Source organism: Acomys russatus, chromosome 23 (assembly GCF_903995435.1).
Source record: "Acomys russatus chromosome 23, mAcoRus1.1, whole genome shotgun sequence".
Taxonomy (NCBI): Eukaryota; Metazoa; Chordata; class Mammalia; order Rodentia; family Muridae; genus Acomys; species Acomys russatus.
In genome coordinates, this window is record NC_067159.1 from 21,344,933 (window position 1) to 21,358,563 (window position 13,631).

General features: G+C 40.6%; 1 protein-coding gene across 1 annotated transcript in view; it reads left to right on the top strand.

Moving 5' to 3' along the window:
• Nucleotides 1–13,263, top strand: part of Dpyd (dihydropyrimidine dehydrogenase) — an 877,326-nt gene extending 864,063 nt beyond the window's left edge. Inside the window, 3 exon segments of the mRNA XM_051165995.1 lie at nt 7,822–7,857; nt 7,859–7,963; nt 13,008–13,263. Of these exon segments, the coding sequence (XP_051021952.1) occupies nt 7,822–7,857; nt 7,859–7,963; nt 13,008–13,178 (312 nt within the window). The 3' untranslated portion in view covers nt 13,179–13,263.
• The last annotated feature ends 368 nt before the right edge of the window (nt 13,264–13,631 follow it).

The window sequence follows — 13,631 nt, forward strand, 5'->3', positions numbered from 1 at the left end:
TTCCAGGACTTCCCTGTGCTTGTTGAAGTTCCTTATCTTCCTCCTCCTAGAAGGGTTGGGCTTATAGTCTTCCCTGAGGGCTATGTGACTCTCCTCACAAGATCTGGGGTTACCAGATCAGATGGGGTGAGGACCCCACTAAGAAAAGGGAGTCCCCCCTTCATAGACCGAGCACAAAATGGTTATATGGAGAAGTCAAACTTCAACTTTATCCACAAGAGTCCCACACCCCAGCATCCAGATTATTTTTCTCTTTATCACTCCTACCTCTTGGTTTCCATATCTTAGCAATAGCATTTATCATGCATGTAGCCATGTAATGAAAGGGAAAAGAATAAGAATTCTGAGTCAGATACTGGTCGTTAAAACCAGTCCAAGAAGGTTGAAGAGAAGGAAGAAAAAGATGTGCTCTCCCACGGGAGTGTCAAAGGCACTGCAATAAGGAAGTCTGCGAGCTTCTGAAAAATTCTCTGACATACGAACATATGAATATACATACATACCTGTATACATGCACACATACACACACACACACACACACACACATGTTTTATGTGTCTGTCACCTGTGCCACATACAGGAAAGCATACAGTGCCTCCTACCAGAGCAATTTTACTTCCTGACCCAACATAACTGACATAACAGTGTGCGCATGTGGCCCAGCAAAATGAGAAACGTGCTTTACTCCCTGGCAGCAGATAAGGGAGGCCTGAGAGCCTGCCAAGCCTTATGAAGTTCCAGAATGAGCCCCAGTTCTGTTGATATATATGAGAACGAATTTTCATTCTCCTTATGAAGCTGGGAATGTATCTCTAACGCCTTTGAATTTCTGGGTAGGAAAATGAATGGTTTAGGGGCACTAGTGATGTTTTCATCACTTCTTCCTGCTGCTTGGAGGAGGAGATAGACTGCATCTCATAAGACTGGCAAGGCAGTGTTGGCAGGAGACCAGTCAGCCTGATCGAGTACTTTATTATTTCAATTGAATTGTGAAAGGAAGGAGAAAAGCACTCAGATAAAACTGTAAGACCCATATTAGATACTACAGAGCACAAAGGGGCCTGCACAGAAAGAAAAATAAGAGAGACTTGCCCAAAATTTTCCAGAAGGATCCGGAGAAGCAGGCCAGGGGCACCATTCATATTCCCAGTTGTCTACGGACCAATAAATAGCAGTTGAAAAAATCTATCATGTTGAACTTTAAAAGCTGAGCAGAGTTTGGTTATAAAAATAATCTCTTAAGTCATGTGTGGATTTATTGATGTGTGGTTCCTGGCTTGACCGGAATGCAGCAATAGAAAAGAAAACAAAAACAAACAAACAAACAAACAAAAAACCCGAAAAGATATCTTGCTTAGAATGAAGAGGTCCAGCCAAAGGACAAGGGAAGGAGCAGTGTATGTCAGACCTGTGCATGCATGGAAATCCACAAGCCTGAAGGTGGTGTGTGAGAAGGAGCCAGCTGAGGGACACTGGAATAAAAGAAAAATGGAAATGTCATCCTGGGATGACATCAGAGATGTTGTAACCAGGTGGTTAATATGGACGGGCAAGATAGAGCAGCTGTGTAAGTCTTTTCAGACTTTAGATAGAAATCCCACTCCACTGAAGGAAAAGCGCCTGACAAGGAATCGAGTAACCTTTGCTATTGGGAATATCATTTGTCAAAAGAAGACTGCTACATCGGCTTAGTTCTGACTCCTTGTTAAAAGCTTAGGTTTGAGGGAAATGGCGCTTGACGGAATCTACAGGATGCAGCCGTTCATCTGAACTTAGAGGGGTTTTTGTTTGTTTGTTTGTTTTGCTTTTTGTTTGTTTTGGTTTTGGTTTTTTTGGTTTTTTGGTTTGTGTGTGTGTGTGTGTGTGTGTGTGTGTGTGTGTGTGTGTGTGTGTGTGTGCGCGCGCCAAGAAAGAAAGTCTCTGTGTTGATACATACATATCCCACTATTCGTGAACATATTTCAGGAAGTTTGGAGAAAGTTATGCAGGCAATCTCATAGGCCAGTGTGACTGTTAATCTTGATTGTCAAGTCAATGAGATTTAGACTCACCATGTAAATGATTCTGAATAAATCTGTGAGTATATCTGTGAAGATCTGAACATATCCATAGTGGGGTTATTTGAATTGAGGTAAGAAGACCCACCCTATAAATGTAGGCGGCACCATTCCCCAGGCTAAGCAAAAAGGAGAAAGCAGGCTGAGCACAGCATTCACCTCTCTCTGTTTTCTGATTGTGGAAACGGTGTGACCAGCTGCCTTGGGCTTCCACCTCTGGGACGTCCCTACGGTCATGGGTTCTATTCATGGAATTGTAAGCTGAAACAAACCCTTCCTTCCTTATGGTGTTTTGGCAGATACTGTGTCACGGCAACAAGACAAGTAACTGAGGCACCTTGTCTCTATCCTAAAGTGGACCAATGATGAGACGCTGTCAATCAGAATTTGATAACATATTCACTATGTATTTTCCCAAGAATAAGAAGCTTAAGGTTGAGCATTTATATAACTTAGTGATCAGTGGTCCTGTGAGAAAAGAGCTTATCAGTGATAAGCAGGAAAAGGTGACAGCAAGCTTTAAACATGGATCAGTCGAAGGATTTGAATTTGGAGAAGATATTAGGCAAAATACGAATGTATTTTTGTCTTTTAAAAGTTGAAAAAAATACACCCACTGCTTCAAACAGATGGCATTTTGTTAAATCACAATTAGAAGGGAAAACTGCTCCTTTCCCATTATCCTCCCTTGCATCCTCACGTAGAGTGTGTTCTTAGAATTGAAAGGGAGGAGGGAAGTAGATTTGAGAGTCTATGCTAAGTAAGATATAAGAATACAACTTTATCAAAGCAAGTGAAACCCCAGATCTCAGCAACTTGCCACTTCAAGCTGGAGTCCACGCCACATGGGAAAGATACTTGTGACTGGAGCCTCTGCGCTGAAGCCACCCGTCCCCGTGTGTTTGTGTGTCTTTGTCATCCCCATCTCAGCTTAGGCAGCTTTCACCTCACTTGCCAAAGTCTCCTGAGTTCAAATTCAAGAATGTCCTTTCACAGCACTTGCTGCTTGCCTCCTAGCTCAGCACGCTATGCAGGATATCGTTAATAAGTTGTCACTTACATTTTGAGATCACTTATGTTTGAGAATCCTGTACCAGTGATAAAAAAAATAAATAAATATTGTTCTTAGTTCTTTTAATATGGAAAAAGCAAGCTGAGCATAGCATCATTCACCTGTAATCCCAGACTTCAGGAAACTGAGGCAGGGGAATTGCTGCAGCATCAAGGCCAGCCTGGGCTACTTAAGTTTCTAGATAGCCTAGTTTGCCGAGCCCTATCTCAAAATAACCAAAGGAGAGCCATGGAAATGAAGGGAGAAAGAGAACTAGGGAGGGAAGAAGGGAGGAATAGATATGGGGGCAGGGAGTTGATAGGATTATTTTAGTAGACCAAAAAAAAAAAAAAAAAAAAAAAAAAAAAAAAAAAAAAAAAAAAGAAAATAAAAGAAAAAGAAACAGACCCCAATCCAGGGGAATGATGTAAAGATTACTAAACTTTTGACACAATAGCATTTATGAGGACAAAGTTATTAAGAATAAGCATAAATTAGGTGAAAGCAAACCAAATGATCTCATTTCCTGTTCTGATAGGTTTATAAGGCATGGAGTGACAGGAAAAGAACCTGGGAAACTGATACTGGTGCATATGACGACAAGGCAAAGTAATTAAGCAGCTAGACCAAAACGTTTAAATCATGGCTCTGTCGGGTTAGAAGTCACAGTGATTGGCCCCAGCATGCTGTCCTTGGTCCTGGACTTTGAAGGGCGGGTATTTACAAGAATTGTAGGAAATATGCTAATATTCGCAAAGCTAGAAGAGCAGTTAATGTGCCAGATAACAATCACAATTTGAAGGTACTTCAATCAGCTTTAAAAGTAGGCCAAATCTAATAAATTTACATTGCCCATAATGAGGAAAGTGTAAAACATAAGAGACCGGATCAAGTCTATATTTTTTGACCTTAAAATGTATATCAAATAGAAATAATGACTGACTCATCTTTGCAAAAGCATAACACGCATGATCAGCAGTGATTGAGAAAGACACCTGATATCAACTTTGAGTACACACACACACACACACACACACACACACACACACACACACACACACACCACAGACACACACCACATACATATACATGTGCAAGTCAAACAAATGTGTGAAGTGTAATCTGAAGGATAAAGTGTCAGCCTCTCCATATGTACGCATTCCTAGGAAGCAGAAATGGTTACCCAGATTTCCCAAACTTTGTATGTGCACATCCTGTGTGGAATAATAAACTCAGGCCCCGCAAACTCAGCAGATGTGTGTCTACAAGGCACCACATCTTTCTACAAGCTACAAATTTCAGGACATGCCCAGACATATCCATCAGCTGGTAGTATAGTTAGGGGGTGGTGGGTTTTCAAGAAATGTTCGTAATTTTAGCCACAAAAAAAAATAATCATTCTTTTAAAAATATTTTTTCTTTGATACTCCCAAAATGATTTCAGATACTATTCTTTTAACCTCTTCTAGATTAAAAATGAAGGTGAAATACTTAAAGAACCATGATGAGTAGATTTTTAACTCTCTGTGCTAATAACTTGTAAAGACTCTAATAACTTGTGAAGACTTTCTATCTGGTTTTGTATTAAATAAAGGCGCTTTAAGTAAAGCTGCAAATTTCTAACAGAGAGCAACAGGGATATTTAATATACTGAGAGGGCAATTTTACTGTTTATAAGAGAAAATCTCTTCAGAATGTATGTTTCTTCTGAAAAAAAATTTGTAGAAATTTCCCTGACTAGTCATCAGATGAGGGTTTCACTACGGATTTTTCCCATAATGATTGGATTCTGCACAAGGGGTGTTTTGACAGATTTATTTGCATTTAAAAAGTTAGTTCCCATTACACATAAATACTCTTTCAGAGCCAGATAAAAACTCACGCATTTACTATGTTGAAATATTAGAAAATATTAAACTGCTTGAGTTCCTTGATTATCTTTTGCATGTGCAATGCCTAAATTAATAAAAATATCCCCTAGACCTTTTACTACTGTGTAATCACTGTTATGAGTCTAGGCATAGATATACAAATGATATATTTATTTAACAAATATTTGATTATCTGTTGTGCTTTAATGATCTGCAGGAGCAAGATATATCATCCTTGATTCAAAGACGACTAAAGCTCTGCTTTACAAGAAAAAAGAAAACAAGAATCTAGATTTAAAATCATATTTGCACTGTGAGGGGGAATTTGCTAGAGAATCACAAGTCAGTGCAGCACAGTGCATACGATCACGGCATTTGAGGTCTAGCAGCAGGAATCTGAGGCTCTATTTCATCATCTACTTGATTTCATGTCCTAAATCACAGTCACCTCATCATCCCTAAAATGTATGAGGTTTAAATAAGAAAATGATTTTAAATTAAGGCACTAGCCTGAAGCGTAGGAGAATTCAAAAACTACCTCTTATCATCGATTTTACAAAATGGATACAATATCCCAGATCTTGACAAAGGAAAAGAGAAAGAGGACAAAGAGGGCTGAGGTGGAGAGGGGAATAGAAGGAGAGAGGGGGAAGGAGAAGAGAGCAGGAAGGAGAGAGAGTGCATGTTCATTTGGCTAGGAAAGGAAATGGAAAGACTGAGGAAGTCCTCATGAAGTACAGGCACCTGTGCTTTCTTTGAAAGATTGGGAAAAATGACCGGGAGTTAATGAGTCATGTTGAAAAAATGGCAGTAGACCTAGAAGAAGTCAAAAGATCCCTCAGAAAATACAACAACAGATGACATTAGTGAAGAGAAATAGAAGTAAAATTCTAGGTCTCCCCCATTTAAAAAAAGAAATCCTAATGCTATTCAAAGCTGAAGGACACTGCTGTTCTGTGCCCTGACAAGCTCAGTGGGCGGGGAATTTACCAGCCTCCTTTCTGCTGGTAACACTCATCCCATATTTGGTAATGCAGCATGAGATTGTGAGCAGGTACAGAGATTTGGGCATCAAGGGACCACGGCAAACACTGTTATCCAACTGAAATGACGTCTTCAGCTTTGGCACACTGTGAAGAAAGTGTTCGAGGCAGCACTGAACGATAATCAGAACGCTGCCTACATTTGAAAACTCATAATATCAATTTAGTGCTCAAGCATCCTCAGCTTTCTGGTTTGCTTTTTTGTCACTCTGATAAAACATGGATCAAAAGCAAGTTAGGGGACTTGGTTGATTTCAGCATGCAATCAAGGGAAGTCAGAGCAGGGGCTCAAGGCAAGAGCCGCGAGGCAGGAGCTAAAGCAGAAATCAGGAAGGAAAGCCACCTACTACTGGCTTGGTCCTCTAGCTTATTTGGCTAACTTTATTATAAATCCCGGGGGGCCCACCTACATAGGGATGGCCCCTCCCACAGTGGGCTGGGTCCACCTCCATCAATTCATAGTGAAGAAAATGCCCCAGAAACGTTTCCACAGATCAACCTATCAATTCTGCAATTGAGGTCCCCTCTTCTAAAGCGGAGCAAGTGGACAATCAAAAGTGGCCGGAAGGAGTGTGGAAAATAAAATACCAGACGCGTTGCAGAATGAGGACCCTGAGCAAGAGCCTTTTTGGACAACAACCTTGAATTCAAACAAACCATTCTCATTCAAAAGGTTAAAAACAAAAGCAGAAAATCTTGACAGCAAACTAATTTGACAAACATTGTTACATTCCTGTGTTTTGTTTGCTGAAACAAAGTGCTTCCTAGTGTTGATGAAACATTCTCTGTGCTTCCCATATTAAGCATAATCTCCATTAATATGAGAAACAAAGCCATGTGTAACCGCATGAAAGATTTTCAGCAATGAATAGAGCAATCGCTAGTTCCTTAAGAGTGAAAGAGCTAGATCAACCTAATTAATTAGCATAAATTAGAATTCTTCAATAAGGAAATATATTCTTCAAGACATGACAGGTGAGTGAGGTAGCAGAGCACCTTGCAAATGAAAATCAAGAATCAAAAAACAACAATAAAAATGGGATGCGCTCTTGTTTTCATTTCCCTCATCCCCAGCGAGATGAGGTCTCTGGTGTAAATGTGGCACCTTTTTGTTGATTTACATTACTTTTAGATCCTTCCCAATGCAAGCTCTAGAATATAAATTATAAAAACCTAAGAAATTACTTTAATGTCTATATACAAAGTGCTGGTATAGAGGGCCCAGCAGAAAATCAATTGAATTCAGCTACTTAAGTCTACTTATCCTCTCTCTCTCTCTCTCTCTCTCTCCGTCTCCTCTCTCTCTCTCTCGCCCTCTCTCTCCCCTCCTCTCTCTCTCTCTCTCTCTCTCTCTCTCTCTGTGTGTGTGTGTGTGTGTGTGTGCTTGGCTATACTGTGTGTAGGTGCATATGTACAAGTGTATGCATGCATACATGTGTACTCATGTGGAATCCCAAGGCAGATGTTAGTTATCTTCCTCAATGGCTTTCCATTTATATCTTATGTGGTCTTATATGGGTGTTGGGGATCCAAACTCTGACCGTCATGCTTTCTGGTCAACTGCTTTAACCACTAAGCCATCTCCATAGTCAGTGGCCTGGGCATGCATTCTGATCAACTCTCTAAACCAAGTAAGCTAACTGCCACAGAGAATTCATCTGTGAGAACTGAGATACTCCAAGCCTTGTAGGTAAACACAACACAATATGGGCTCAGAATGGAAAAACATGGGCAGATACTAGTTATTTAGGAATTGTTTTAAGTTGAGCACTGTGAGTAATTGACTTCTCAATTTCTAGGATGTAATTGGAAAAGCACTGCAATACCTGGGAACGTTTTGCTGAGCTGAGCAGCACGGAGCACGTTGTGGCCCTGATCAGTGAGGAAATGTGCATCAACTGCGGCAAATGTTATATGACCTGTAATGACTCCGGCTACCAGGTGGGAACCCTGCTAGAGTTAAGATGCTGCGGCAAGGAATGGCTATTCTTTTGGGGTGGCAAGTGTCTTCTGTTGCAAAATGTGCAATTCAGACCATGCACGGCCAATATGTCTCCTCACCACATGTCCTTTGGTCTGTCCCTGTGATGCGCTGGTGTGTCTTTTTAATTTTAGTTTTCAAATTTTATTTGTGTATTTTATGTGCATGTGTCAGTAGGAGCATATACTGCATGTGTGTATGCATGGCTCAGATCCATGAGACTGGAGAGGTTGATGCCTTCTCAACTTGGGATTAGGGGCCAAACTTGGGTCCTCTGTAAATGCAGCAAGCACTCTTTGGAAAATATACACCATTCCCTGTTTTCAAAGGTTCCACTCCATGTGCTGGGGTTTCCTACTGAAGAAAAATGAGAGAAGAGCTGAGCCCAACCAGCATTTTCTCTGCTTCCTTTCCCACCCACATATGAGCCTTCCCCCATGCTCCCCCCATGAAAGCTGTCAGCTGCTGCCATGCTTTCCCTGCCATGATGGACATCTTCTGGACAGTGACCCATAAGCCCTCCCTCCCTCCCTTCCTTGAGTTGCTTCTTGTCAGGTGTTTGGTTCAGCAATGAGAAAATAACTAACACAGCCACCTTTAAGTACACAGGGCTGTCTTAAAGTCATTTCATCACCAATGGAGCTAGAGAGGAGAACTTAAGTGAAAACCACAAAGCATGCAAATTAATGTACATTAGGGGAGGGTCATGATCTGGCACCGCCTGCAGAGAGCTGTCAGTTATTACCTACCCCCCTAAAAGGGCCTGACTCCTTCAGATGACAGGGATTCTCCTCCTTCCAATATTGACTAGGATTTTACAGCAGTTAATTGATAACAAGAAAAGAAAGGAAACACTCTCCTACCACACACTTGTGGAAGGTGGTCTCCCGAATGTCTTCATAGCTAGAAAAGACAGAGAGATGTTGTTAGTGTATCCACTAGTGGAAGTGACCATGGATGCCCCATCAAGACAGAAAGGAGAGATCAAAGATTCCTCTCCTCCAGGAGTTGGCAGAATACATCCCATGCTGTTCTCTGTGGATATAGTGCGCAACTTCATCTACAAGTTTGTGCACTTATAAACTGCTGTTGTTAACAGCACTGACACAACTGTTACCTTGACCTGATGTATTTTCCGAATGAAATGGAAGAAATGATAAGAACTCAAAAGGGTTAGAAAACTTTTAGAATACTTTTTTAAAAAATCAAGACCTGTTGTTAAAAACTACAAAAAAAAATCGTTAACACTATAGAAATAATTATTTTTATTAAAACATTCAAGCCGTTAAAATGTTTAAGTATACTGTAAAATCAAAAGTAAGCAATGTGAATTTTGAGATTAAATAATAAAAATGATACCCAGTCCTTTAAAGTATAGATCATTGACTTCATTCAAACTAGTGTGGCATCCCATGTTACTCATCAGAGATTTTACACAGTCTGCAGACAAGTATTTCTCTCTATTTTTATATTGATTTATTGGGTATGTTTGTGTGTATGTAGGGAACACATCCTACCATGGGACTGTGTATTCTGGAGGGCAATGCTTCTCTCCTTCTGCCATGTGAATGTCAGGGATTGAACTCAGGCCATCAGTTTTGAAGCAAATGTTTTTACCCATTGGGCAGTTTTTACCAGTGCTACTGTTCTACTTTTAAAAATCTCTCCTTCTGCCGGTCATGGTGGCACATACCTTTAATCCTCACCGGTGAGGCAGGGTCAGGTAGATTTCTATGACTTCAAACCAGTCTGATATACATATTGATTCCAGGCCACTCACCCATCCAAAACTACATAGTGAAACCCTGTCAAAAATAATAAAATAAAACCATGTTCTTTCTTAATTTGACACTATGGATAGACATCAGCTTTTCATTTTACTTATCACTGTTTCTAGCTAACTGCTACCTCTGGCTGTAACTTTGAAAATGTTAATCACAGCAGCTTTACTTTCATTTTGTCTTTAGTGTGATTACCTAATCAGAGCTAAGTACAGGCATAACTGTCATGGAATCAAGGTTTTTAACCCCTTAAATATTAGAGCTAGTAGCTCCTGCCTTGGCATTCTAGCTAGCCTTGGTACAATGTCAATAACGAAAGTCAGGATATGAGAGGAAAGAAATTCCTAACCATGCATTAGAAAGACTCATATCCTTTGCGACTTCTGTCTCAAAAGAATTTAAAAGTTGTAAGTGAAATCACTGATGAGAAGTATTTTATATTTGCAAGATCAAACTATAACATATCTAAGTATAAGAATTGGTTTTGATGTTTCTCAATGATTTCACCAGATTTCAATGTAGAAAAATGAGGGACCATAAAGGGAAAGAAATGGGTTTTACTTATTCAAATAACAACCCTGAGTATTTATAGGGCATAGCAAGAATTTAAACAGACAAACCTCCTTATTGAAGTCTTTTCCTAAAACATTAACTCCTTTTTATACTAAACAATTGTGGTGGTTACCCTTTATTGCCTGCTTACGTAGATTTAGGGTCACCTAGGAGATGTACTTCTGAGCTTGTCTATGAGGACGTTAAACCAGACAGGTTTAAGTAAAAATGGAAGAACCAATCTGAATATGGTAGTTCCAACAGTTGGGTGGGGACATAGACTGAATAAAAAGGAAATGAATAAAATAAAATAAAGGAGTAAAATAAAAATGAATAAAAGGAAGCCACTTGGGACCCAGAACTCATCTCTGCTTTGTAATGGCAGACAACAAAATGGCCAGGTGTGGCATGACGTTTGCTCCACGCCGTCCTCACCACAGGGATTACAGTCTGAATGAGCAGCCAAAAATATACTTTCTCCTTTAAGTTGCCCCTTTTTCTTCAGGTATTTTTTCAAGCCAGTAGAAAAAATTACTAATACAACAAATTTTTAATTACTTTGAAAAGGCCATTTTGATTTCTATGGACATCGAAATAGAAAACTGGTTAATGTAACTTTGCGTGGCAATTTTAAGAAACAATGTGTGTATGCCCTTGGTTCTCTTATGCCTAGAGGTTTTCTTATTCATGAATCAACCAGTCTTAGGTCAAAACATTTGGAAAAACTTGCATGCATTGTCAAAATGTAAACTTTTCTTGTCATTATGTTCTTTAAAAATGGCATAGTATATATGCAGTATTGATTCTGTGTTAGCACGATAAGTAATCTGTGGCTTGCTTAAAATGTTTGGGAAAGGTGAACCTAGAGTGTGTGCAAATCTCACTCATATCAGGAACTTGAGCACACATGGGTTTGAATATTCATAGGGATCCTGGAATTGATTCATAACAAGGACTCTATATATTAAATTACATTCTAATACAAGAATAAGACACAAAAGGCAATAATAACCATGAAATTATCGTTACACAGATTTGCTGTAGGCTGGCATCAGGAGGGGAGGGGAGTAGAGTCATACTTCCTTTGTTAGTCCCCCCCACGTGTCCACTTTGTCATTGCAAAAGACCAGGGTGTGATTGAAGCTTTCTTCTGGCAGTGAGATTAGCACCACGGCTCCCAGGAGACAGCCTTCCCCTCAGGTTAGGATCCACTCCCACACTGCACTGAATTCTTTCCTAAAAGTCCAAACCTGCCCCTGAGGACTACCATGCAGTCCCATTGCTTCAGTGCCTATAGCAGGCAAGTTTCCATGATAACTTAAACCATTACAATCCTCACTTCACACTCAGAATATTTATCCTTTTATATGACTTCATGAGGGAAAAAAAATACACGAAGGAGGAGGACAGAAAGAGAATAGAAAGAAAGGAAAAGGAGAGAGCGGGAGGGATGGAAAGAAGGTAGGTGGGTGGAGGAGAAAAAAGCTTTTTTGGGGGGGTTGAACAATATTTGTTGCTGTTGTTTGTTTGTTTGAGTTTTTTCAATTTTAATCCCAATTGTAGCCCCTCCTCATTTCCTCCTAATCTTCTCTCCCTCCTCCCTCCTTCCCTCCCTCACTTCCTCCTCCTCCTATTATAAAACATCAGAAATATTGAGCAAAGTCTACCTAGAGGGCTTGTACAATTTCCACAGCTGGAGATGTCAGGACCAGTATGGGACAAGGGCTCTCCTTCTTGTCCCTTATGCATTTGTCCCTGTTGCAGTGAGATAACGCTGAAAAGCAAGTTGAAGATGCTTAAAACTCAAAGATGACTGTGAAGCTGACTTTTTCTAGCGTTTCTTTTTAAAATCTCATGCATTAATTTGAACTGCCTTCACTGCCTCCCCTGGCAATATCACGTCTCCAGTATAAAGAAGGAGGAGTGTGGTGGTGGTGGTGGGCGGCTGCCCTGGCGGCTCAGGTGGTAAAGCTCTTGCCTTATCATCACAAGATCCTGAGTTCAATACCCCTGACCCACAATGCTCGAACACATGTAAAAATGTCCAGTCGTTGCACTTTCAAGGCTAAAGAGGCAGAGACAGAGGGGTTTCCACGGACTAGCCAGACAGGCTGGTTTAATTGGTGAGCTCCAGGACAATGGGGAGATCACACGTCAAAGGAGGTGGGGTGGCCTGCTTGACAATGATAACTGAGGTTGCCGTCTGGCCTGTACATCACATGCACGCATGCATCCACACACATGTGTACCTGCATACACACACACACACACACACACACACACACACCACACACACACACCACACACGAAGAAGAAGTGTGAGAGGTCATTGAATCTGTATGATGCATCCCTTATCGGCAGCTTCTCAACCTGGTCGATCAGCAAGACCCAAGCGCTTGCTCCCTCTGACGGAGGAAGCTGAAGCGCTGTGTTTTAAAGTGTTTCCTCCCACACGAATGAAAAGCTTCTAATAAACTGTAAACACTGCACTTCTAATTTAAAGGAGTTTGATCTTTCTCATTTCTCTCCTGTCAGTTCAGCTGTTGCTGTCATTGCACCACCACGGTGCTAGGTGTGGTAATCTTCATTACTGTGACAGATGCAGATGCTAAAATGGGGGCATCTTGACATTGGTGGGCAGTGGCTCAACTCTCTTGATTTCTGTTTGCAGGCTATCCAGTTTGATCCGGAAACTCACCTGCCCACTGTTAACGACACGTGTACAGGCTGCACTCTCTGCCTCAGCGTCTGTCCTATTATGGACTGTATCAGGATGGTTTCCAGGGCAACACCTTATGAACCAAAGAGAGGCCTGCCATTAACCGTGAAGCCAGTGTGTTAGGGTGATTGGGAAGACAGTTGCTATGATCTTTGATGTTAGCAACACAGGCTGATCTTTAAAAACAGTAGTATTGTAATCACTGTGGTGTCGGTTTTTTCCCCAAATTTTACAGCTATACATGTATAATTTCTAAATAAATGTCTAAATTGGAAAACAATGTCTAAAGCCAGTGACCAATTAATGGTCATAAAATGGAATAATTCGTTTCTGAGGTAGCTGGTGAGTAACTGCGTACCAGTTAATTGGATGTGCTCTGTCAGTTGTCTACTGTGGAAAATTAACTTTTTCATGGCAATTAGTGTGACAATTTCTAAATTGCCCTATGCCATACTCATTCTTTGATTTCTAATTGTAAGCGAAATGAACTATTTTGCAGGGAAGTACACTTTCATATACAGGAAACCGTTTCCAAGGAAACACTTTGTAATTAAAAATTACCTGTAATTTTAACAC